At 44.2% G+C, this 22904-nt stretch overlaps 1 protein-coding gene across 15 annotated transcripts in view; it reads right to left on the bottom strand.

Moving 5' to 3' along the window:
• The window catches only part of Rbfox1 (RNA-binding Fox protein 1), a 44224-nt gene extending 22198 nt beyond the window's left edge, over window positions 1–22026 (bottom strand). For 5 of the 15 annotated variants that reach the window (XM_065492016.1, XM_065492023.1, XM_065492024.1 and 2 more), the window contains exons 1-5: window positions 21407–22025; window positions 9059–9123; window positions 2225–2470; window positions 1113–1175; window positions 444–749 (exon numbers count right to left, since the gene is read on the bottom strand). In XM_065492016.1, coding sequence (XP_065348088.1) covers window positions 444–749; window positions 1113–1175; window positions 2225–2470; window positions 9059–9073 — 630 coding nt within the window. In that variant the 5' untranslated portion in view covers window positions 9074–9123; window positions 21407–22025. Of the gene's footprint in view, window positions 1–443; window positions 750–1112; window positions 1176–2224; window positions 2471–5388; window positions 5812–9058; window positions 9124–21406 lie in introns of those variants that run through there. The other 10 variants (XM_065492029.1, XM_065492031.1, XM_065492025.1 and 7 more) reach the window with 8 other exon arrangements.
• Between the last annotated feature and the right edge of the window lie 878 nt (window positions 22027–22904).

Below are 22904 nucleotides of genomic sequence, written 5' to 3'. Positions count from 1 at the left end.
CACATGACGGGCTTAATGAAATATCGGGTTACTGAGTAAACTCGGTCTGATATTCAATGTTTGCCTAAGCCGCCTGTGCTGAATAGAGGCATTCCACGGCTTTGTCATCATCAGAGCGGAGGGCAACAAGTAAAACAATAAAATATTCATCTGCTCAAGCTGAGTAAAACTAATCGGCTCAGCCAGAGGTTAAATGTCAATGCCGAACGTTAATTTATCTCAAGAGAACAACATGGGCCCAAAGAGCGGGATGGGAAAAGTTATCTCACTCAAGACCGGCCTTGGTTGCAAACTAAGCGACAGCTGAGAAACGCTCCCAAATATCACTTCTTCACTCAGCAATCGAATGTTATAGAAACACGATAACTTGTTGACAGGAAAACTAATAAAATACATCCAACATTTTTAAGATGAAGGGAAAGAGATGCAAAAATTATACTTACTCCAAACATGGCTCTAAGATCAGGATCTCTAAACCGGAAGGGAATATTTGAGACGTGCAGCCTTTTTGGTTGTCCCTTGCTGGGGTCAGGGATGGCACCGGCCGCCGCAGCCGCCGCCACCGCCAAGGTGGCCACCGCTGTTGTTGGTGGAGCGCCTGACGTCGAGACGGCTGCTCCTGGAGAAATGACTCCACCAGGTACTGTGAGACCAGTTGCCACTGTGGCCGGATTGACCTGCAGGGGGTTGCCTGAGGATTGGACTGTCAATTGAGCTGTGCTCTCCGAGTCTGTCTCAGTCATTTGCTTCTGGAACAAACCGTAAAAGTGGTCAGCGACTTGCCACCGGCAGTGATATCATCTGTTTCAGCATGAGGTCATTGTTGAGGAAAATTAATTTTAAGTTCTCAAAAGAGTCGCTCCACCGCAGAGTGCGGTTTCCAACTAGATTGGCTAAGATTGGTATTAATTATTTTGGGTAGTCCTGTTGTCAATAATTAATAATAACGAGGGCTGTCAAAACCATACTGATTTGATGGATTTAACCCTTTTGAGATTCATTATGAGTCACATCACACAACTCTCATCTGTACTTGGGTAATGGGTTAGAACCATTCAGTTTTTCAACTGGTGGCAGATTTTTTTAATGCGTAGAATGAAAAGTTTATTCACCTCTAAGCTTATTTGTTGGAAGCTCACACCGCCTGATGGAAGCTCGTGAAGAGTGCTCTGCGCCTGAAAATAAAACCAAAAGAGTCGGATGAGACTTTTCCGCGTCACTGAAAATCGGATACGGCCGCCAAACTCATTAAACTAGCACTTAGTCTGAAATTAACATTCCTTTGTAGTGCGACTGCTTCTGGTTGAAGCATCAAACGGGGCAGAATTTGGAATGCATTCAAAACACACGGGCGAACGATGGGCCATGTACGTCGAGTCCGAATTAACCACTCGAGGCAGCAAATATTAATATCAGCCGGCTGTTTCGTTCAGGGCAACAAGCTTCTCTCCCTCGTGCGCGCGATAACCGAGCGGCGCCAATTATTTCAACAGCCACCGCAGGACCAGCAAACGCGCCGGTCGTCGCTTTTGGAAAAACTCCAACGCGTCGCACACTGAGCTAACTGCTAATTTATTCCCTCGATTGATTTTTGTCCGCGAGAATGATGGCTGCTGGCGGAATTTGCATATTGCGAATCCTCATGCAGTAATTTAGCGGCGCGTACGGAAATAATCTGTTAATCAGTTTCGCGCCGGGAGTCTGCAGAGTTGCGCGGATTCCCAGTCGAAATGGTCTGAACGCTTCGGCCCCGTTTCGGCACGCACTGCTGGCGAGTTGAAGCACATTTGTAAGTAAATATATATTGTGTTGACTATCTGCTGTGCATATCTATGTTTGGGGGAAGGGGGTTGAAACGTAGTGCATTTTTGGGTCCAGAAGTTGCGTGTGTAGGAAACGATTGAGCTCCGAAAACAACAGCTCATGAAGTAATAAATTATCCCCTAAATTAGGTAGATTAATTTGAGTTTTCTTGCACAGCTTATCTTAATTTGGGAAAAGCTTGAAGTAAGGCCGTTTTTCGCTGATCGCGCGGGAAATAAATGAGCGTCACTGGAAAAGTTTTCCAGGAGGGGAAAAAATCGGCTCTTCCACTTAAATGAGAAAACAGCTTGCTTGCTATTCTGATCGTTAAATGAATCAAATTGTCGGCAATTAATTACGATTAAGTTTTCCGCCGAGTTCAGCATTAACAGAGCGGATAAAAAGTTAAGTTTTCGCCCACCATTGTCTGTTGCTCGACAGTTCCGTTGGCGTTCAGCAGCGGTGGCGAGAAGTTGGGTCCGCTGACCTGCCCTGAGGACAGCTGGACGCCACCTCCGCCGCCACCACCCGTCGGCGTCGTGCTGGCGTCCTTACTGGGCACCGTCGTATCCACCTTGATGGTCGTCGGAGGACCCGGGGCCTCGCCGTTCTGTTGGAACTGAGCAGTGGCATATGGGGCCGTACTCATGTTTGTCTGCACCATGTGCTGTAAACAGAAGGAAACACGCAATCAGTGGAGAACATAAAAACAAGACATACACGGTATATATGATATATCTCTCTAAGAATTCTAAACCCAACACGATTGAGAAACTGCGTTTCACGAGAACACTTTATTAATACACATTTCTAAACAATTTTACTGAAAGCAATTTAACCCGCAGCAGAAGGGTGTATTTTATGTGCACTACGCAGCGATCATTTGGTAAAGGATTATTATCTCTCCTCCATTTATCGCAATATAGTCGTTTAGCCACTACTGCGAAAATACACCGTATTGCAGACAATTTCCTGTCGGCTCTTGTATACCAGAATAATCGACTTTTTGCTCAACCCTAGCGAGGGAAGTAAATCACGCTTTTGCAGTCAGGGTTATCGAGCAGGCCACGGGATCGATACCTGCCGCCGCCATACGTACTGCACGGCGCCCCGCACAATCAAATTTTTCTCTCCTTCTCTTATCTTTCGTGATGCATTTGAATAGTGTTTTTAGACGCGAAATTGCTCGCTTTCCTGCCGAGTGAGCGAGCGCGCGATCGACCCGGCCGATTTCGGTTTTGTGTTGTTCGCGTTTCCATTTCCGTGACGCTCTATCGGCCAAGCTGCAAGTATGTAGTGTATACGCTTAACTAAACAACCCCCTGTCTCCCCATGCAGGTATTTAAATTCCACGCAGTAACAGTAATAAGCAGCGGACGGCACGGATTTTCAGCGGTTTCCGATACGCCAGCCTTTTCTCGTTTGCGATAACTCGCCGGCGTTTTTTTCTTTATTTGCGAGATAACTTTTGTGGCTCGACCTCTTTTTATCGCACTATTCCGTGACCCGAAATGATTTGATGCCTCTCAGGGATGTGAAAAACAGTTTTATTTTTTTCAATGCTCAATGGATATTTTTTAGATTGCTGCACAGGAATTCAATAAAACAGGATTAAAAATATAAAAACGGGGTCTGGCGAAAGTGGCTTTTGTAAGGGTTGAAAAATGAGTAGTGTGATTTCAGATACAGAAAGGGTTTCCCCGACAAACGAAAAGGGGACGTTCCGTGGAATTTTGTGAGTTCCATTATAATGCATAATTCACCCTTCACGAGAGTTGTGATTTCACTTGAATTCTTCGTATTCCTAAGTAATAAACGACACCGTTCCGGCCAGCATTTTAAAACACTTCTGCTCTTCTCTTCATATTTTTTACTGTGAACGTGGACGTTTGCCGCTCCAACTCGGATTTCATCCAGCACTTAGAAAAACGGAAATTACTGTTCACTGACAGACAATTTAGTTCATCTCGCTGCTCAAATGGACGAACTAATTGTGAATGCTGAAAGGGTGCGAATTCCAATCACCATTCATTTTTCACACCCCCGAGCAAAAAGAGCAATTTTGACTGGCGGCTCGCGCATTATAAGACCGGAAGCACTCACTCTGTCCGTCGTTTGTTCCTATCGATCAGCCGCGAGTATCTAACTATAAATCATGCGCTTGGCGCACGACGCGTTAATTAAAGCAAGGAGTTACGAGTTTGGTCTCGGTTTTGGGGTGACCATATATGCAAACGCCGAAGAGGACTGGCAACCCTGCCCGCCGCACAGTGAAGAGGCTCTCATTCAAAACAACGAAGAGAGGACCGAGGCAGATGCGTCTCACATGTTCGGGATTAGCAGGACAAAAACACAAATAAATAGGACGACTGAGTGAGAGAGAAACAAAGCCAGGCCGTCGTCATCACACACACGCGGGACATGTGTGCGACCGCTGCCTTTTTGCACTCGCGATTTTTTTTCTTAAGCCAGAGGCAGCGTCCTTTGCTTGGCGCGAAACTAATAGCAAGCAGTCTAAATTTGCGTGTTTAATTCGAGACAAGGCCGTTATTTCAGTCGTTGGCCGCCGCAGACAAATTTTATATTGAGTCGTCGCCGGCGACAATTACAATCAAGCGGGCCTGGCCGGACGGACGGACGGACGGGGCAATACGGCCAAAGAGGCCTCATTATCTGCTCGCAAGTGAGTGAGTGAGAGAGAAAAAGAAGAAGGGCCTGCTTCTGCTGCTGCGCGCGTATAAATATAACTTTGAGCTGTTTTAGCTCCATTCTTGCCAGCTTGCTTGCTTCGGCACACGGGGGGAAATCGAGAGAATAAAGAAGCAGCTTCCATCCATCCAGCATGCCAGCCAGCGGCTGCGGAGCCATTGTATAAATAAAAACACATGCACGCATACGGCGAGGGAAGAGACAGCATCTCTCCGTGAGGTGCTGACGCGAATTTAAGTATCGATTTTGAAAATGCTGGCCTCACACTCACAGGCGAGTGCGTCGAATGAAAATTTGATGAAAAGGAGCCGTCGAGTGCGCGTCATCTCGTCTGTTCCCTCTGCGCTCAATGAGACACAGAAAAGTTAAATTGGCCGTTTCCTGTTGCAACACCCGCAGAAGCAGTCAGCGGCACAGCAGCCACCCCACCCAGTAGCGTGCTTGCGGACAAAAACATTCGCAATAGACTGTACTTGGCGAGCGAGCGATCTTAAATTTGGACCACGTGTGATGCCAATTTGACTTGCTGAGAAATTCAAATACGCTTCAGAATGCTTCGTTCACTTTATCACCATTCTCCTGTAGTAAATGATGCGTAGAAAATGAATAGAATTCCGACTGAAATATTACATTACCTCTGGTATTTCAATGAAGAAAAACTCTTTTAATATTTCAACACGTGACGAAGCCAAATGATTCAGATTGACGAAATTGTGTAGCTGGTTGAGCAACCCGACGTGATTTGAACTCGGAAGCTAGCCACCCCGTGATGGCGAGCGAGCGGTTGCTTTATTTACCTGAAAAATTAGACTCCCCGGGGCGAGACGCCGAAATCGTGCGAGCACATGGCCGCTCGATTTGTCGCTAGATACTCACAGGGTAGTAGACTCCATGAGGTGGCAAAAAGAAATTCCCCGCGCCCCACAGTTTGACTGCTGTTGAGAACTAGTGGGTGAACAACACACAACACTGCGGCTCGCTTCGGCCGCCGAAAGTACGCTGGGCAGCGATGGGTTTGCACCACGAGAGCGGCCGGCCGACTATCGATCTCGGTCCGTCCAAAAACACTCAGTTCCTCTCGATCACTAACAAATAAAGCGTTTGGCTCTAGCGTTCAATGGCTGCTGTCGGTCGTTCAAGCTCAGCGTGTACGCAGCAAGAGCATCTCTCGCACTCTGACTGGCAGCTCTCGTCAGTCGAAAAGGCTCCCCAACAACGCCATTCCACTGCTCAGCGCGCGTACACTTACTTTTATTATGCTCCGCACTCGCACAGCCGGAGAGCATAGCACAGCGGGCAGGATGGCTGGGGATGGATCCTGCGCCGTAGCAAACAGCCGCGAGAGGGAGAGATTGCTCCGCGGCTCGCCTGCTTGCCAGAGCTGCCGAGGTGGGTAATGCCCTCCCCAAATAACACACTGCTGCATGCTACCCTCTGCGGCCTCTGCACCACGACGTCACAGCCCGCCTCTCTCTCTCTCTCGCTCTTTCTCGTTCGCTTGCAAGCTCTCTCTCTCTCTCTCTCTCTCTCTCGCTCCCTGAGCTGAAACTCTCGTTCAACCCGCCCGCCCGCCTCGCTCGCTCGCTCAGTCGGCTTTTTTCCACCGCACCACCAACTTTGCCCGCGCGCTCACTATTATCGATTCTTTCGCATTTTCACGGACCCGTAACGTGTAAACACGCGCACTGTTGACCATAATTTCGGCTAAATACTGCTGGACGCATGGGTGGGTCCCCATATACGACGCATGAGCCGAGCTGGCTATTTAATTTGACACAAAAATATGAGTCATTCATTTTACATCTACCGACGACAAAGACAATTGAGTCAAGTCTGTCAGCAGTGCTGCTGGCTCTTTTAAAAATGGTTTGTTAAGAGTAGCAACAAAGCATATTACGTTAGGAAATTTTCTCTACCACTAACTTTGACGAAATAATTTTAAAATATTAATTCCGATTCAGAGAGTTTGTGTTATGCAACCGGTCTTCAGAATATTACATCATTCAGATTAAAAAGGTGTTGGAGTAACTCTAACTGGCAAACGTTTCTGATTATTGCTAATTCCTCAATAAAACAAGAAGTAAAAACCCCATACTTTATGCGCCTTCTTAGTAATAAAAGCACTTGATCAAAAGATAAATTTATAATTAGCACCATAAAAGCAAAAGGGGCAGCATGTTTTTTACGCTACGTTTTTTTCCATTGCGGCTAGGAATTTTAATTTCCCTAGAGAACATAGAGAGGAAAAGAGCACGTACGAGCATAATGCTAAATTGGGAAGCACCCTGATTCTCTAATGAGAGAGTGACCCAGCCGAATTGGATTACATCGTTGTTTCGCTCTTTTTGCCACTGCAATATGTTCGATACGACGCACGACTGTTCACTAGTCGGTTCGTCGTAGTGAACCTTATTAAAAATGCTCGAATTAAAAGTGACGCACTGTGCCTCGCAGCTTAAATATAGATTTCTCTCTCTCGCTCGCTCAGCTGTCGGGCCATCCTTCTGACAACAATCTGCACGGCCCTTTTGTTTTGTGTTTTAAAAGCAACCTTACATCAGTTTAATTTGGCAGTAAATTTTTTAAGAATTTTACGATCTCATCAGACATCACAGCACACGAATACTGTCGCTGTCACCGTTTGGGCAGCTGAAAAAGCCAAAGCTTATTCCCGCTGTCAACGAGTCGGCCGTCACTGCAACTCTTGGGACGAAGTTCTGCTTAGTTGGAGCACGTCCAACGCTTGGGCCAACACTATCCCTCTAAGCATGTCCTCTCAAGCGGAGGCGGAAAACTCAAAATATGTTAATACACGCCGCGCATAATATTTTTGCCGCATTTGCAGCATTTTCACGGACCGTGTGTTCCAGAAAATGGGAAATTTTGTGACGATGATGTAACAGTCGCAGTATAAAACAAATTCCAGAGCGAGAGGGAGCACACTTTCAACATATTTAGAGGCGTTAATCTTTTCCAACTGTTCCCAAAATAATTGAACTGGATAAAAACCAAATAAGGTAAAAGCCTGCATTTGCCTATTTTTGCAGAGAAGCCGAGCTACAATAACACATTTGAACGGATAATCTAGGCACTGTGGCTGCAGAGGAGCCCAGCCCACTGAAACTGAAGGGCCACTCACAAGCGTTCAAGTAGCTGGATTGAAACGCTAGACCTGCGTTCTGCAAAGCCAATTCACTCAATCCGAGCAGGTGCAAACAGGTCGATATACTCCAGCCTATTGATTTTTTTAAATATCAAAACTGAGCTACACGCGTCCGTCAAATTCCAGATAAAATTTACGACCCCCCCCCCCCAAATATAAGTCGAGGCTTTTTATATTAAATTATATTGCCACCGCAATGAACGTAAAAGCTTATCGCGTTACCTGCAATGCGAAATTTAGCTAAAAAAAAAAACTCCCGTATGAGGCAAAACAAATTAGACCATTTGGAGCGCTTAACTCCACCTAGAGTTTGCTCATTTGTCTGCGAATCATCAGCTCGTGCCGGCGGACTTGAAAAACAACAAACGAACGGCGGCCAGACCGCAAATTCGCGCGAGCCTGGCGCCGCAGAACGCGGGTGACTCGCGCTGACGCTTATTTCTTTCGGTGTATGCACACAAATTGAATTAATTAGCGCTGCTGGAATGCTGCGCGTGCAAGGCGGCACAAATTTACGGCGCACTTGGGGTGTGCGGAAAGCAGCAAGCAGCTTGTGCGAAAGGAGAGCTCCTGGAAATGGTGCAGTGCAGCCCCCGCTCCGCAATGGTAATTGCAGCTGTGATAAAGAGAGCAGCAGCCGGCCGGTCGAAAGCGAGAGAGCGGGTGGTTGGGTGAGCGAGAGAGAAAGCCAGCAAGCGCACCCGCCGCACGCTCACGTGAGCCGCCGCAACCCCAGCTGCGCGCAATTCGATTCGGTCCAGGACCATGATGCAGGGACTCCAGCTAGCCGATTCTGGCGCGATTGCACCACTTTGTTCTTTGCCTCGCATAATAGTGGGCGCAGGCTGCCTCGCGATGGCACTTTCTGCGTTTAGGATCTGCCCCGTGGGGCCAGGTGGCTGGTCAGTGAATTTACGACGTTGAGCGAAAAATGAGGCTCAAAGCCAGAACACCGGAGATATTTTGAGTTTGAAAGTGGTAAAAATATTTGGGATTCATTCGTCGACATTATTTAGATCTCAAATTGTAATATATAGCTGTGTCTGTAAACTTTGTGATAAGAGCATGGAATTCTATCACTTTTTGAGCTGTGACAAAAATCAGATGAGTCTGACTCAGGCTGCAAAATTGCCAGCCAAATGACTGACCTTATATTTTGTTACTTAATAGAATCTGTTATACACTAACTTGTGTTTAATAAACGAACGGATAATGTAATATATTTTGAATGACCCATTTAAAAAAAACACAAATTTTCAGGAGAAAAATAAGCAATCTTAGGCCGTCTATCATGTGGTAACGTGAACCGTAAAAACTATTTTAAAGAAACAACTCTTAATTTATTTGCGGGGAAAAATAGAATACGTAAATTTTTGCACATACCATAGCTGAGTTCATTTTTCCTGAAGAGTCTCTCCTGAGCAGTCCAATCAGCACAACGTTGGATTCTATGGAGAAACGCGTATAAGCAAAATTCTCTTATCTTGTCTTGTGAAAATACATTATTCAACATCCAAAATGGTACAGGTAGAGATAAAGAATCAAACATGAATGAAAGAATAGGCGTTTGATATTAAAAAAAAGCATTTGGATTTATTTATTCACTCGGCAATAACAATTGAAAAATTGCTAGACCGAGAGAAATGCACATAATTTGCAGTTGTAACGAAGACGCATGCCTTCCACTTTTTTTATTACACCACACCAGCCTAATGGCGAACGGTGGACGGCAGGAATGACTTCATGTCCGTTTGGGCGTTACGCGCTAATCGAGTTTGTAAATGCGTGTGCTCTACACTGATTTTGTTTGCCACGAACAAACATTAATAATGCACCCTTAAAGTATATAGCACAGCCGTGCGGGATTCCACGCGGCGGCGGTGGTGGGGGTGGCAAATGCCGCGTTTGGCGTTTGGCTCTTTTTACTCTGGCAATATGAAAATTGATGGCCACCAGTCCTCGTTACGTTCCGGCGAGAGCTGGCCGCTTGATCGCGAAACGTTGCGTCGCCATGGGAAACCAGGAAATGAAAATGGAGGCCGATTCAATCCAAAATGTATGAGTAAAGGGCTGCAACAGCAAAAAGCCCTTTATTTGTCTCACTAGAAAAGGTTTCTTAGCTCAACTAATTGATGAAACGCGAATAGAATCCAACTCATGATCTCCACCAACCATTCTATCGCGATTGATGGACTTGTCAAGTTCCCGACGTTGGCCAGAAATGAGGCGGACGGGATCGACGCTGAGAGGGAAGAAAAATGAATGGCTAAAAGCGTCGGGAAAACTAGGTTAGACACCATTACATTTGAATCACCCTTGACACAAGTGCTCGTCATATTAAAGAGATAGAAAAAAGAGATCGAGGAGGCCTGTTGGCGTGACGTCAGAGGTGCGCCGGCCTCCGCGAGGATCAAGCCATGTTTGATCAGCACTTTAAAAATGACAAAAATCGACCTCATGTTGCGGCTTCTATTTATACACACAAAGACGGCCACATACTCGCTGCTGCTCCGTGTTATGGTTACAGGTTAAATAATATTTACGCAGGCGGAACTCTATCGCGATGCCATTCCAACTGGAAATTGCCTGTCTCTCGCTCTACCTGAACACGATTTTGAAAGCCGCGACGCGAGCGCGCACACACACGCGCGCGCGTTGCGGTCCACGTTAGCCGATTAAAAACATTTTTATGCGAAAAAGAGTGACAGCAGTTCCGCAGAACATGTCAGTGCTGCGCTCATATCGATCTTGGAACGGTCCACTGCATTGTCGGAGCGTGAATATTTATGCAAACAAACGTGATGTGGGGCACAATGGTTGTTTGCGTGATAATCCCGGCTCCCCTTCCGCATATTGAGATTCAACAAACAACACCACTGGTGTTACGGTCTAATCACTGATGAAGAGGTTCTCAAAAGAATGAGCACTGGCAGAGCTCTCTGTTAATTTGGTTGAGGACGAAAAAATAACAACGTTTGACTTCGTCAGCCATAATGTCATGATTTCCATTTCAAGCCGAAATAAATTTTTACGGAGGAGGAAGCAGACAAGTCTGCAAAATGAAATCAAATAACTCCTCGGGCTGAATAATGAGCAGACGTTATTATTCTCCAATCTTCCGGCGCTTCAAGCAGAGAGGGCGAGGAGAAAACCTCTGTAGCGATTGGGATTCGCAATCTGCCTTGAAAGCGTGCCCAGCAAGATCCAGATCAGCAAACAGAAAGCGAATTATTTCACTTGAGCAATAGAAAGATTATCCAACGTATTAAAAGTGGAAATCGATGAAAAGGAGGGAAAATACGCACACGTACTGCTCTAATGCGCCACATAGCGATTCTGACCACGCTCTCGTTGCAGATCATTCCAAACAAATTTCAATTACCCAACATAAAGAGAGCGGGTTGCGAAATGAATAAAAATGATCGGCTTTTGCAAGAGGCTGCGTTTGCAGCATCTAGATTCGAATTCGACAAGGTGAAAAGCAAGGAGCACGCGGTGCGAATGACAAATCAATCAGGGCCTGCCCCCTCGAGCGCGGGAGTGTGAGTGAACCAACCACACAAGAGCCAAGACCCCTCTGCAGTGTGATAATACGAACTCGATTGTGGCGAAAACGGCAGATTCATCTCTTTCCGAACTAAGAGGTGCAATGCTTTTTGCTGCCTTTTCCGAAAAATATCACGTATTAGGCCGAGGAAGATAATGCGGCGTGTTTGTGGTGGATTTTGAGTTCTTGCCAAGATGGAATGCTCGCGACGAAAATGTGTCATAAATGAGAAAAGCGGTCCATGTGGAGCGAGAAACGTGACCATTTTTCGCTCCTCGTAAAATGTTAAACACGCTTTTCTACTTTGTTCGGAGTGCTAAGTAGCGAGAATGTTGATTTTAGAGGAGTGCCTTGAGAGGGTGTCTTATGGACTTCTTCTCGCTTTTCTCTTAGTCTTTACTGATGGAATAAGTAACTATATTATTTTTAGCGTTGTCCTCTAATGGCACAGAATAGCTAATTATTAAAAGGGGGTCGGCAAGAAAATATTTTTTTTCTCGGAAATGAAAACAAGACGGTATCCCCCAAAATTCTGGTTTACTCTTTAGAATGACCCCTGATTAAGTGACAAGTGCCAACAAATTTTGCGCAAATTCTGTCGTCCAAGCTCAGCTTGTGTCAGATGGTTAGCGCTGGCAGGTATATGGTTCCTTGCAAATAAGTGACCGTGTTCTGTCGGGCAACGTGCGTAGTAAACGAATATTGGATAATAGTGTGTGTGCATGCGGAAATTTGCTGCTCGACTGCGGATGTGTCGGCCGTCGGGGGTCCCTTGGCTGCTCTCGGGTCGGTGAGGGTAGCTCGGCGTGTGTCACACGCTCGGTGTGGGCTGCAGCAGCCGAATCAAGGAGCGAAAGAATCAATGAGAGAGACTCACTGCGGGCCCGCACCGGCAGCGCAGCCATGTGCTCCTCCCTGTCGCTCCAGCCCCCGGCGCGCCGCCGGCACAGGCGTTCGCGAAAATAAACACGAGCACGGCCGCCGACGCCTTCATTCCTTCAGTTTTCGAGCGGCGCCCGAAATCTGGCTTTTTTTCCGCACCCGGAACGTGTCGTCGGGCGCATAAATCAGTCGCGTTACATTTGCAGCTCGCAGCTGGAATTGGACGCGGATAATGTTGTTATTGCGGAAAAAGGCGATAGTGCATTTGTGCTTTGGCGCAGCGGAATTCACTAATGTCAGCCCCATACTCGAGGCAGAATTCGAGCCAGCATCTCGGAAAACGCAGACTGATGGCTGCGTTTTTATTATCAAATTAATTTATTGCGTGCCAGCGAAGGGAAAGTGACAGGCGGCTGTTATATATCGCTTTTTTGGCCGTGCAGGAATTCATGCCAAAATCCCTTTTAGTTAGCGCAGGGGCGAAGACAGGGTGTAATTTTAGTGAAAAATTCCACAAAAGTGAAATAAGTGTCTTAATTAACTCTAATCCCGGTTTATTTGAACAGTTAAGAGGACAAACTACATCATATGTCCCGCGCTACCACAAGGCTGAGCGTTATCAAAAAGCAAATATTCATATTAATGGTAAATATATGCTCTAGTTTCCCTAGTTTCCTAACATCCAAGAATTAAAAAAATTCCTACTATAAATGAATATATTATTCCTCAGGAATAATATCAACCCAATAAAGAGTTTCGTCATTTTGCGTTTAATAGAATTTGTGAATTAAACGCAAGGGATTACTCATCTTTCACTCTTCTGCGGTTGGAAAGCCGTAGCAAAAATTACAACAGGTATGTGACAAAACCTTCTGCGCTTTAACAACGGCAATATATCACTTCTGGTGACAATTATCCCTTGAGGAGGATAATAACGCACAGTCGAGATTTTCACTTAGTTTTGTCTACACCTGATGCATAAAACAGGTGCAACTTTGCCAGATTCAATCTGCGAAGCAAATTGAATCATCGTTAACCGCGATCCGCTTGGTGCACGGCCAATTAAATATCGCCTAGGCCATGTAGGGCACAAACAGGTTAAAAATTTCCACGCCAGCAGTGCACGCAGAGGACGTTTCGTTATGCAAAAGCGTACGCTTCAGCTATTTTTTTCCCGTATCCGCACAGTGTGCACGGATCACTTAATTGCAGTTGGCCACACAACACAGGACGCGCGAGCTGGTCTCCCGTGTATTAGTGTGTGTATTTCTGGTCCAAGTGAACACAAAAAGCCGACTTTATCATCCGTCCGCGCGCTAAATCAAGTGAACTCGTCTGAAAAAGTCGGCCAGACTGCTGCACGTTTGAAAAATTGCCTCAAACGGACGAGCGCGGCCGGACGGAAAATAGAGACTTTTTGCGCACCAAAATTTATTCTCGCTCTAGGGAGATGTTAGGAAAAACTTCGGACGTTCCACAAATTGGATAAGAAGGATTAGAATGTTTTGTGAAACGTGATGTCTGTTCGCTCAACAGGATTTTTTGCCTTGCTTCATCTCGACCCCCAACCAGATGTAGTGGAACAAAAATAAAACGAATCTATTTCCAGAAAATAACATTAATCAAAGTCCGAATCATTACATAATATATATTAAGCTAGTGAACAAATATTTTTTGTTGTTTCAAAGAAATTAAAGTAAACCTATACATAAAATTTGAGAATCCTTTTGAGCTTTACCTGATACGCTACAGAAAAACTAGGAAAAAGCTAATAATTTCTCAGGTTGCCCTTTAAATTTGCGAGATCCAAAGTTTGTATGCTCAATGCTCATCCAGTAGCGAGCACTATCTCCTTGTTGAAAATCAGGATTTATTTCGCTCCAATATTGTCACACACCATTGGATAAATCACGATGAAAGGAATCAGAATCGAATCACCGTTGGTCCTGATTTCATTATTGCACATTGTATACATATAGGGGTAGAATGTTGCTAAATTCCAACCAATAAACTTGATGAACCAATTGCTCAAGCAAAAATGCAAAGTGTTCTTAATTTTTGACCTGTAAGGATTTAACCGTTTGATTATGTTCAAAAGTGTCAAAAAATGAAAATTTTAATTGAGATGTGAAAACCAAAACTCTAAAAATTTAAAAATGAAAAAAGCAGAATACAGATTGGAATTGCACGTGGAATTTTTCTGTGGGAAAAACGCAACACCGACACAGAGAGACGCAAGCACCAAACGAATGTGTTTGTTTGTGTGTTTTTTACACACACAAAAGCTGGCGGAAAATGAAATATTCCTTACGGAATTGTGACATTTCAATGGTAGAAAACAGGATAAAGCACACGGGATACATTTTTTATGTGCCGGCGGAAGGAACCATGTGCTACATTTTCCAATAGGAGAGAGGAAAAGCGGCAACTTTTGTAGTCGATAAATAATAACGCGCACAAACAGCAGGGAAAAAAGAAAAGAAAGAGAAGTCTCACGAGGGATGAGGGAGACATTCGCGTTACATGCATCTGCAATGCGCGAATTAAAACTTTTGAAGAGGAAACTGCTGTAGCGGCATCGCATAGAGAACGAGCCGGCGGCGCGTGAGGAACATAATTCGGCGAGGACGATCCGCGCAGCCGGCGGCTATAAACTAATAAAAGTCTTTCTCATTCTAGTAATTTATTCCGGAAAATGGACAAAACCCTCGAACGAGCGAATTTCGGTGCAAAAGTTTCGCTAGCTCAACTTTCTGCATGCTAGCAGCATTCCCGGGAGGCGAATGCGGAGAACCTGGCCGCGGCTGGCGCTTCAAGGCGCCGCCACCAGGTGTCAGCGCCGCCGCCGGGCACTGCCAGGTGTCATCTGACGGAGGTTTTGCAAAACAGGTGCACCGATTTCGCGAACGCAAACTCCCGTTGGCGCCACTCCTTCTGCGCCATACTGAGTAAGAGATCTTTGTTGCTCCTTCACCGCTGGCTGCGTTAAATTGTGGTTTAAGTGGTTTGAACAGCAATCGCTTGGAAAATTCGAGGAAACGACATTTTTATATATCACTACGTGTCGATTAATCTCGGCGATATTCACGATCTGGAATAAAATTTACTGCAGATGAAATTCGTGGGGGAAATTATTTTACTTCATAGACTCCTCTTACGCTCAATTCAACATTCTGTTTTCTTAAAATGGAAATGCATATTTTATTATTGCTAAGAAAAATGTTTATACATAGTATTTTTGACTAAACATAAACAACACGATGACATATTAGTGTTGACATAATTGGTGTTGATTAGAGCAGGAAAATTTTAACTAGTAAAACAAATGCCTTGATGTAATCACTATTATTTATCTATTTTATAAAAACATAAAAAACATACGTGAAGTAGTTAAAATATTTTATCGCGAACAGCTATTTTCAATATGAGATTTCAAACAAATTAAAACTGTCAGGAGCGATTTCGAGGCAATTCTTTAATGCGAATGCCCACGTGAACGCGATAAATCGCAAGTTGCACGAACGTTTTTTTTCGATTCAGCATGCTCCATTTTTATTCCGTCTGCCCAGCACCTGCACGCGTGTGTGAAATTGATCGTCCCACGCGATCAATCTCTATTTGTAAACATAGTCGTTCTGCCGCGAGTCGTCTTGTTTGTTTGCCAGACCGACCAGAGAGAAAAAAAAAGAACAAGCAACCTGTGCGAGTTTCCATTTTGAAACGTTCTTTCCCGGAGAACGAGGTGCGCATTTTAGAAAATCCATCATAGCGCGGCTGGCTCTCTCCAATCCATCAAAAGAAATTAAAGTGCGATTCGCCGGAGAGTGAGAGAAAGAGGGCTCACGCACTTTACACGTATAATCTTTCTTCCTTTTTCGCGCAGGAAATTGAAATTCGATTTTAGAAGAGTGAAGAAGAAACCAGGTTCCTTTCCTTCCTTCTTTTCATTGCTCTCTTACTTCCTATAGGTTATGGTAATTTTCTTTGCGAGCTCTCACTCTCACACGAAACGCAGTAAAAAAAACAATTAATAACGCGCGCTAGAAAGCGCCTAGTCATTATTACAATTGATAATTAGACGCAGGAATTTTATGCGAGTGATGCAATTGGCGTTTGCATCTACTCCTTTGTTTCTTCAGCCGTACGCTCTTCCACTGATAGCGATGATATCATATGCGAAAGGTCACTCCTTGCCCATAAAAAAGTATTTCTCTCTCTCTCTCTCTCTCTCTCTCTTGAGCGAGAGGATGGTTAACTGTTGGTATTTATTTACATGTTCTCCCGAAGAACACACAAGTCGTGTCGGACTTTTCTTTTTTATTTTCATTCTAGACAAAGCGGCTTATTCATAACTGTCTTAAGTAGGGAAATATTTGCTCAAGTGCGTGGTGCTGTGCAAATTGCGCCACTTGTAAAGCCGGCAGAAGCCTCACTACTTCTTCCAGCTGACAACAAAAGCAGCTCGAAAAAATGGCCATAATCGGTTTACACAAAGCAACAGCCGCAAAACATAGCACTTAAGATTAATTATTTTAGGAAGGATGACCACTTTGAAACTCGGCTTAGCGCAAATCTTTCCTTTGTCCGCATTTTCCCTTGATCTTCACTTGGCAGTGTGAAGCTTCTTCTCTGAGATTAAAGGAATTAGATTTAAATACTTCAACTTCTGCAACACAATATTTGCGCGGTTTATTTCATAAAATAATCTACAATGCAGCAGTGCGGAACTCATCATAATATGTCTGTAGCGTGATGACGTGTTTCGCATCTTGGTGGGCATATATGACAGGACACAAAGTTGCCTCTATCCACACTAAATTAAGCGATAGAAATCTCTAAAATGAGGTCTCACAAATTTGTCCCAACGTCTCATTTCGTTTGAAGTGTTTATGATGTTATTTACTCTCCAGTCTCCAGCAGTCTCTCTCGAAATAAGATTTCTTTTCAACTGTCACGATCGTATGTTTTCTTTGCAAAGAATTCCAAAACCGTAATTAGTGGTAGTGGGAACACCATTTTCGTCCACACACTCTTTCGCAAGGGGTATACCAGAAGTTGACTCGGACAAGCAGATTTTCATTAAGTTAACTACCCAGGGCGCTATTATACGGCGGACTTTCTCCCGGACAAGGCAGAAACATACCAAAGCAGTCACAATTGCGTGCAATTTGCTGAGTGCAGCTTGCATTACTGCCGCTTAAGGTCGCTTCATCAGCTGAGTGCTTTCGGCAAAAATGGCAATTCCACCGATCCAACAGGAAAAGTTGGACATCGCTAACTGCGAAGCGGCCGTAATTAAAAAATGTGGGTTACCACTGTTGTTGTTACACTAGTGCTCATTCGGGCACGTCTGAGACGAACCAAGTGCACACACATCGCGGAATATTTGCTTAAAAAATCGCCGCGATGTGGGTTAGTGCCGCCTTTGCATTGTTTGCAGACAGGCACACCGAGTTAAATGCTAATGCAGAAATAGGAAGGCTCGGTCGAGCAATGAGAACACAATCGAAGGAAGTTGTCTGCACTCTTGAAATTTTTGGATTGGTCCCTTAATGAAAAATTACGTTTCTAAATTAGGAGAAAGCATTGTCGTTTCGTCGTTGCTTGCATCAACAGCACAATTACGTAAAATTAGCTACTAATCATTCATAAAACAGTTTCCGTGCAATGGCTAAGTTTTTAGAAGGTTTCTCAAAACTTAGAGTGATTGAAAGTTTGACATAATACTTGTTGGATATAAATGCAAATTACAATTTTCCGTGGATTTGAAAAGAATAACCTGACCATGAGGCAGTTTAAAAATTTTATCTTCGATTCCTTGGCCTATATATGTCAAGAAATTTAAGATTTTTTACTGCGAGAAGCGAAATTAAAATCAAACATTACGCTGACTGCGTGATTTTTTTGCATTTACAGCCTCCATCTTGAGTTTTGCAAATATTCTCTTTTTTGCTGATAAACTGTTTTCATCGAGTGACCCAACATTTCAGGTCTGCGCGCACTTGAACACGTCCATAAAGACTTTGTCTAAATTTAGCATGAGTTGTCGTTTCACGAGAGGCGCTTATTTATTCATAACAAGTTGCAAATTGAACAAAAACTACTGTTAAGGATGAAAACGGCGTCACTAATGGACCGTTTAGCACATCGCCTTTGTCTGGTAAAATTTTCGGTCCACCCAGATTCCTAAGCAAACGTCGAAATCTGTTTGCCTTGCGTTTAAAAGCCATTTCCACGATTTGCATACACTGCGCACATACTTTTAATCAGGTAGCAGACCATTGCGAAACGCCTATATTGTTGGAGTGCGCACGTATAATTATGCCGAGCCGGTCGGCTTGTTTTGATCGGCAGTCGCCGTCTTGATCGAAAGTATGCGCTCGAGCGCGATTTAGGCCAAATGATTTCAATGCCACTTGAAAAACGATGGGAGAAATTACGTGCAGAAGAGGTCTAGGACAGTGGGAAGGGAAAGGGATATTACGCCTGGCGTTGCTGCTTGATGTAACAACGCGGCGTTGCAAAAAGAACCTGTCTGCTCCACTCGCTCGCTCGCTCGTTTATTTCTCACCGTCGTGTGTGTTAGTGTGTTTGTTCTTTCTATAATAAATGACTTGCACCTGATCCCAACGGCAAGCCAAATATGAGATAATGTGCGGGGGGATGCGATCACTCGTCGCCTTTGTACAAGCGCTAATAGATAATTGCACGCCGGCCTTCAGAGTGACACTAGCGCGGCCGCTGATTTCTTTTTACATTTTCACTCTGTGCGCTTTATTAGCGGTAGCAATACGTAACAAATGACTAACTTTCCCCTGCTGGGTTGTTGCATTTTTCATTTGTCTGAACCGCACGCGTGCATTGAATGCAAAGTGTGTTCTCACTGTCTCGTCTTTAGGTCGTTTCGACGCAAAATCCTTTGTTACAAGTGCTGAAATAGGATCTGCGTGTTAGCTGACTCGAGACGATCGAAGTTTGCGTTTCAAAGCCGCAGCTGATTGGTGTCGTGTGGATAATTATTATTATAGTTTCACTGCTTCCCACCGACTAATAAGCGTCCGCCTAATTTACAACTCTAGCGAGACGAAATTTCAGGTTTTTCTCTCTCGGTTCCTGATGCTCAAAACTGTTGCGAATAGCAGGCTGGCATACTCTGAGCTCAAATATTGGTTTTATTGATACATTACAGAATGATGCTCTCCTTCAATTAGTCTTAATTAAGTACCGTTGCCCAACGTGCACCATTTCAGACCAGGAAATTTTTTTAATAAATGCCGTTGAAAGCTGGCCATTAATGCAATGAGATGATGCAGTGGCCAATTGCTATCTCAATATCTCGATGGTTGAATGAGATGAAATCGTTATGAAACAATAACGTTTTTTCCATTCAATTGTTATGCTCTTGCGCACCTAATTAAAACGCCTGTTAAGGCCAACTATTAAATAAGCAAGTGCACGTTTCTTGCGCTTTTATAGAACATTATTTTACGCTCTGTAACTATGCAACTATTTGCCCAACCTCATTAGATTTCTAAAAGCCCACCAGGCACGGTAGAAGCAGATAATTCAAATTCCCACTCATTTTTTCTTAATATAACAAATGATCTCCACGGAGGCAATTTGTAACTACCTCACACAGCTGACTGTCGAAGCATTGCTGCTGAACTTGGGCTCTGCTCCAAAGCAATTGCGTCTTACGAATTGAGCAATAATTGCGGCAATGAAGTGCATTATTATTTGGTGGCAATGAAAGTCCAGTTAATAGAACATTATTTGTGCTGTCGTGTGGCCCTTGAGGCGCTCGGCCAGTTCGTGTAGAGGCGATAATAATTCTTTAGCTTCAAAGAGTTGTAGGAGTAATTAATTAAGTCGCCAAAGCCACGCAAAACTGGTCTGTCAACTTTTGCTCATAGACTAAAAGGAGAGCTCGCGATTAAGCATATATACGTACGCACCAAACACCACAGTACCGTTTTCTGCCTCGAGTCACCAATTAAAATGACACATTTTTTCCGCAGCCGGTGGAAATCCGTCTGGCTCGTCAGAATTTGAAACTGGAGTTGTTGTTTCTCTCAGAAGCGAAAAGCGTTTCTCAATGGGAATCGCAGATTGCGATATTTTTCATTTCAGTTTTAGACACTTATTCGCCTGAAATTTTGATTTAGAATGTTTGGAAGTTTTACTGAAAAAATTACGCATATCTTTAAAAAGCTAGGTCACAGGTCATTTTTGGCCTCATTATGCATGCGTGTTATGGGAGCTCTGGGAACGCAACAATGGGCAATAATCGATTACTACACAATGAAATCATGTCATTGTTTCAAGTAAGAAAAAAATCTGATCGAAAGGTCCAACTTTGAATGCAGTCTAAAATGGGCTTGTAATAACAATCTCAAAACCACCAATTAATCTAAAGTGGATTGTTTGATCAATGGCATGAATAATGAATTGTAATGATAAGAAATCTCAGGAATTTACGCTCTTGTTTACTATAATTGCTCAAACAAAGCAATAGAGCTATTTGAGGAATTCTGTTCTGTTGGCCGCTGCAGCTATTTGCCTTCTACATATATTTGTTATAGCATCAAATAATCAGATCTAAAGTTCATAAATTAAACTTCCTAGAATAGCAACTGGCTGAATTGAAATCTTTTTAACGACGTCAACAAAATTATTTGCTCCGGTATTGCATAACACAACAAAAGATTGGCACGAAATCAAATAGAAACTTTGCTGTTGTCGCACGGAGAGCTACCACAATGAGCAAAAGGGCGGAAGTTAGCAGGCAGGTACTGCTTGAGCATTTTAATTGGGTTCTCGTCCCATAGGTGTGCACACCGCTCTTCAAAGAGCCCCATTAAATTATGCAAATGCAATGCCGAGGTCCGTCGTCCTGTGCAAACAGTGCATTGGGCAGAGCTAAAGGGGCCGTTCGCCGTTGCATTAGTACCCGATGAAAAAATGATCATTCCAGCCAGTTTATTTACATCGGAAGAAGCTGCTGCAGTGCACACTATTTACGACGCAAACACGAGACGACATAAACAGTCACGGGATGCATTGTCTTTCGGCGTCCAGCTTCTGCGAACGAAAACAATGCGCTCCACGCCCAATGCGCCGCGAGAATGCAGAAGAAGCAAGATTTCGGTGCGGAAAACAAATTTTTTGTGGGTTGCCTCCAGCGGAGATCTAAATCTCCGAGCACGTACGAAAATAACAGAGATCTCGGTTGCCCAACTCGTGTGCGAACGAGCGAGCGAGCGCACACCCCGGCAGTGAGGAAACGAAAATCTGGGACTCACCTCGAAATTCAGGTCGAAATCGTCGTGAGCCTGCGTCCAGCGGTGGGTCGTTGCGTTCGATTCCCGGGCCAAGAGAGCGTATTTATTGGGCTGCTGAGGAAACGGCGGCCACCATCATAAAAGGATGCACGAGGCGAGTCGTACGTACCAAATGATCCACACTCGGCTGCTGATCAATACCTCGCCGATGGCGAATCGCCCGCGCCCGCTCCGCTGCTCCTCTCCGCGCGCTTCGTCTCAATGGCTCCCTTTTCTCTGGCCAATCGGCCGACCCCGGGGGCTGCTGGGGTGTCTGCGTCTGCACCACTGATCGCCGCACACTCGACCTTTTAGCTTTTAGCACGCGTCCGCGGCACTCCGTTCTACCAGCCCGTGCAAACGTCGGACGTCTCTCTCGCAGCAGGCTCACTCACTGAGTATGACGCTTTGCCATGTTGCCAGGCGCAGAATCAAAGCAACTTTATTCAGCAACATAGCCCCCAGTCGATAATTTATGTTATTTAACTCGCAGCAGCGGCCATAGAGACTCGCGAACGCACGGTCTGTTGACGGTTTGTCTGCTCGGACGGGACGGTCTTCAGGGGTGGTGGGCTCCCTGCGGGTCTGCAAGGTTTTGCAAAGTACTCTGGTTGTTCGGTCGAGGGTCAGGAAGGCAAATTTTTTAAGAGTCGGCCGAGCCTGTGTAGAGCCTCCGTGGCTCGGATGGAATGTTGTTGCTCAAATGGCTCGCCTCCCGCAGGCTCGCCAACAGAATTTTAGCGACGTTCACGAAAAAAACTAAAAACTGCTGGCAATTGATGGGGGTTAATGTGAGCGCCGACCTTTCCCGTGTTAAAGCTGAGGCAGCAGGGCTTGCGATAAAATTTAAACGCGCGTTAAGTGAGTGGGATAAGAGATGGATGATGGAGATTTTAAATAATGTTTAAAATTAACTGAAGTGGTTAATTCTGGGATATTTTCTGGAAAATTTTCAATGAAATGATGGGGAGATCTTTATTTTCATTAATTTCTGCATTTTATTTCTTACCTTATTCTAGAAATTTATTTATTATATTAAAAATGCATGACCTGAAAATATTAAAATTAATTTTAAAGCTTATATGACTGTGTAATAAAAAAATTCATACAATTTTAACTGTCTGATGCAAATAAATATTGCTTAAAAGTTTTTAATTTTAACCGCCGGCAAAAGCATAATATACAAGAATAAATTTACTTTTTAATCTTTTACATATATGGGTTTCACTTTTAATTATTGAGAGTATAGAATAAGAATTTGAAAACCTTCAGACATCGATTCTCTCAGCTATTTATATATTTATAGAAATTAAATTTTACTTTGTACCAAAGTAATTTTATTTCCACCCCTTTCATGAAACCAAATCCCCATGAGAATATCTCCGCTGCAAGATTTCGATCGAAAACACACAATCGAGACCCCATTATAACGTTCCAAACTTTTTGCCGACATTCATTTATGTATATATAGTGTGACGAC

Source organism: Cloeon dipterum, chromosome 4 (assembly GCF_949628265.1).
Source record: "Cloeon dipterum chromosome 4, ieCloDipt1.1, whole genome shotgun sequence".
NCBI lineage: Eukaryota > Metazoa > Arthropoda > Insecta > Ephemeroptera > Baetidae > Cloeon > Cloeon dipterum.
This window is presented reverse-complemented; position numbering and strand designations above follow the sequence as displayed.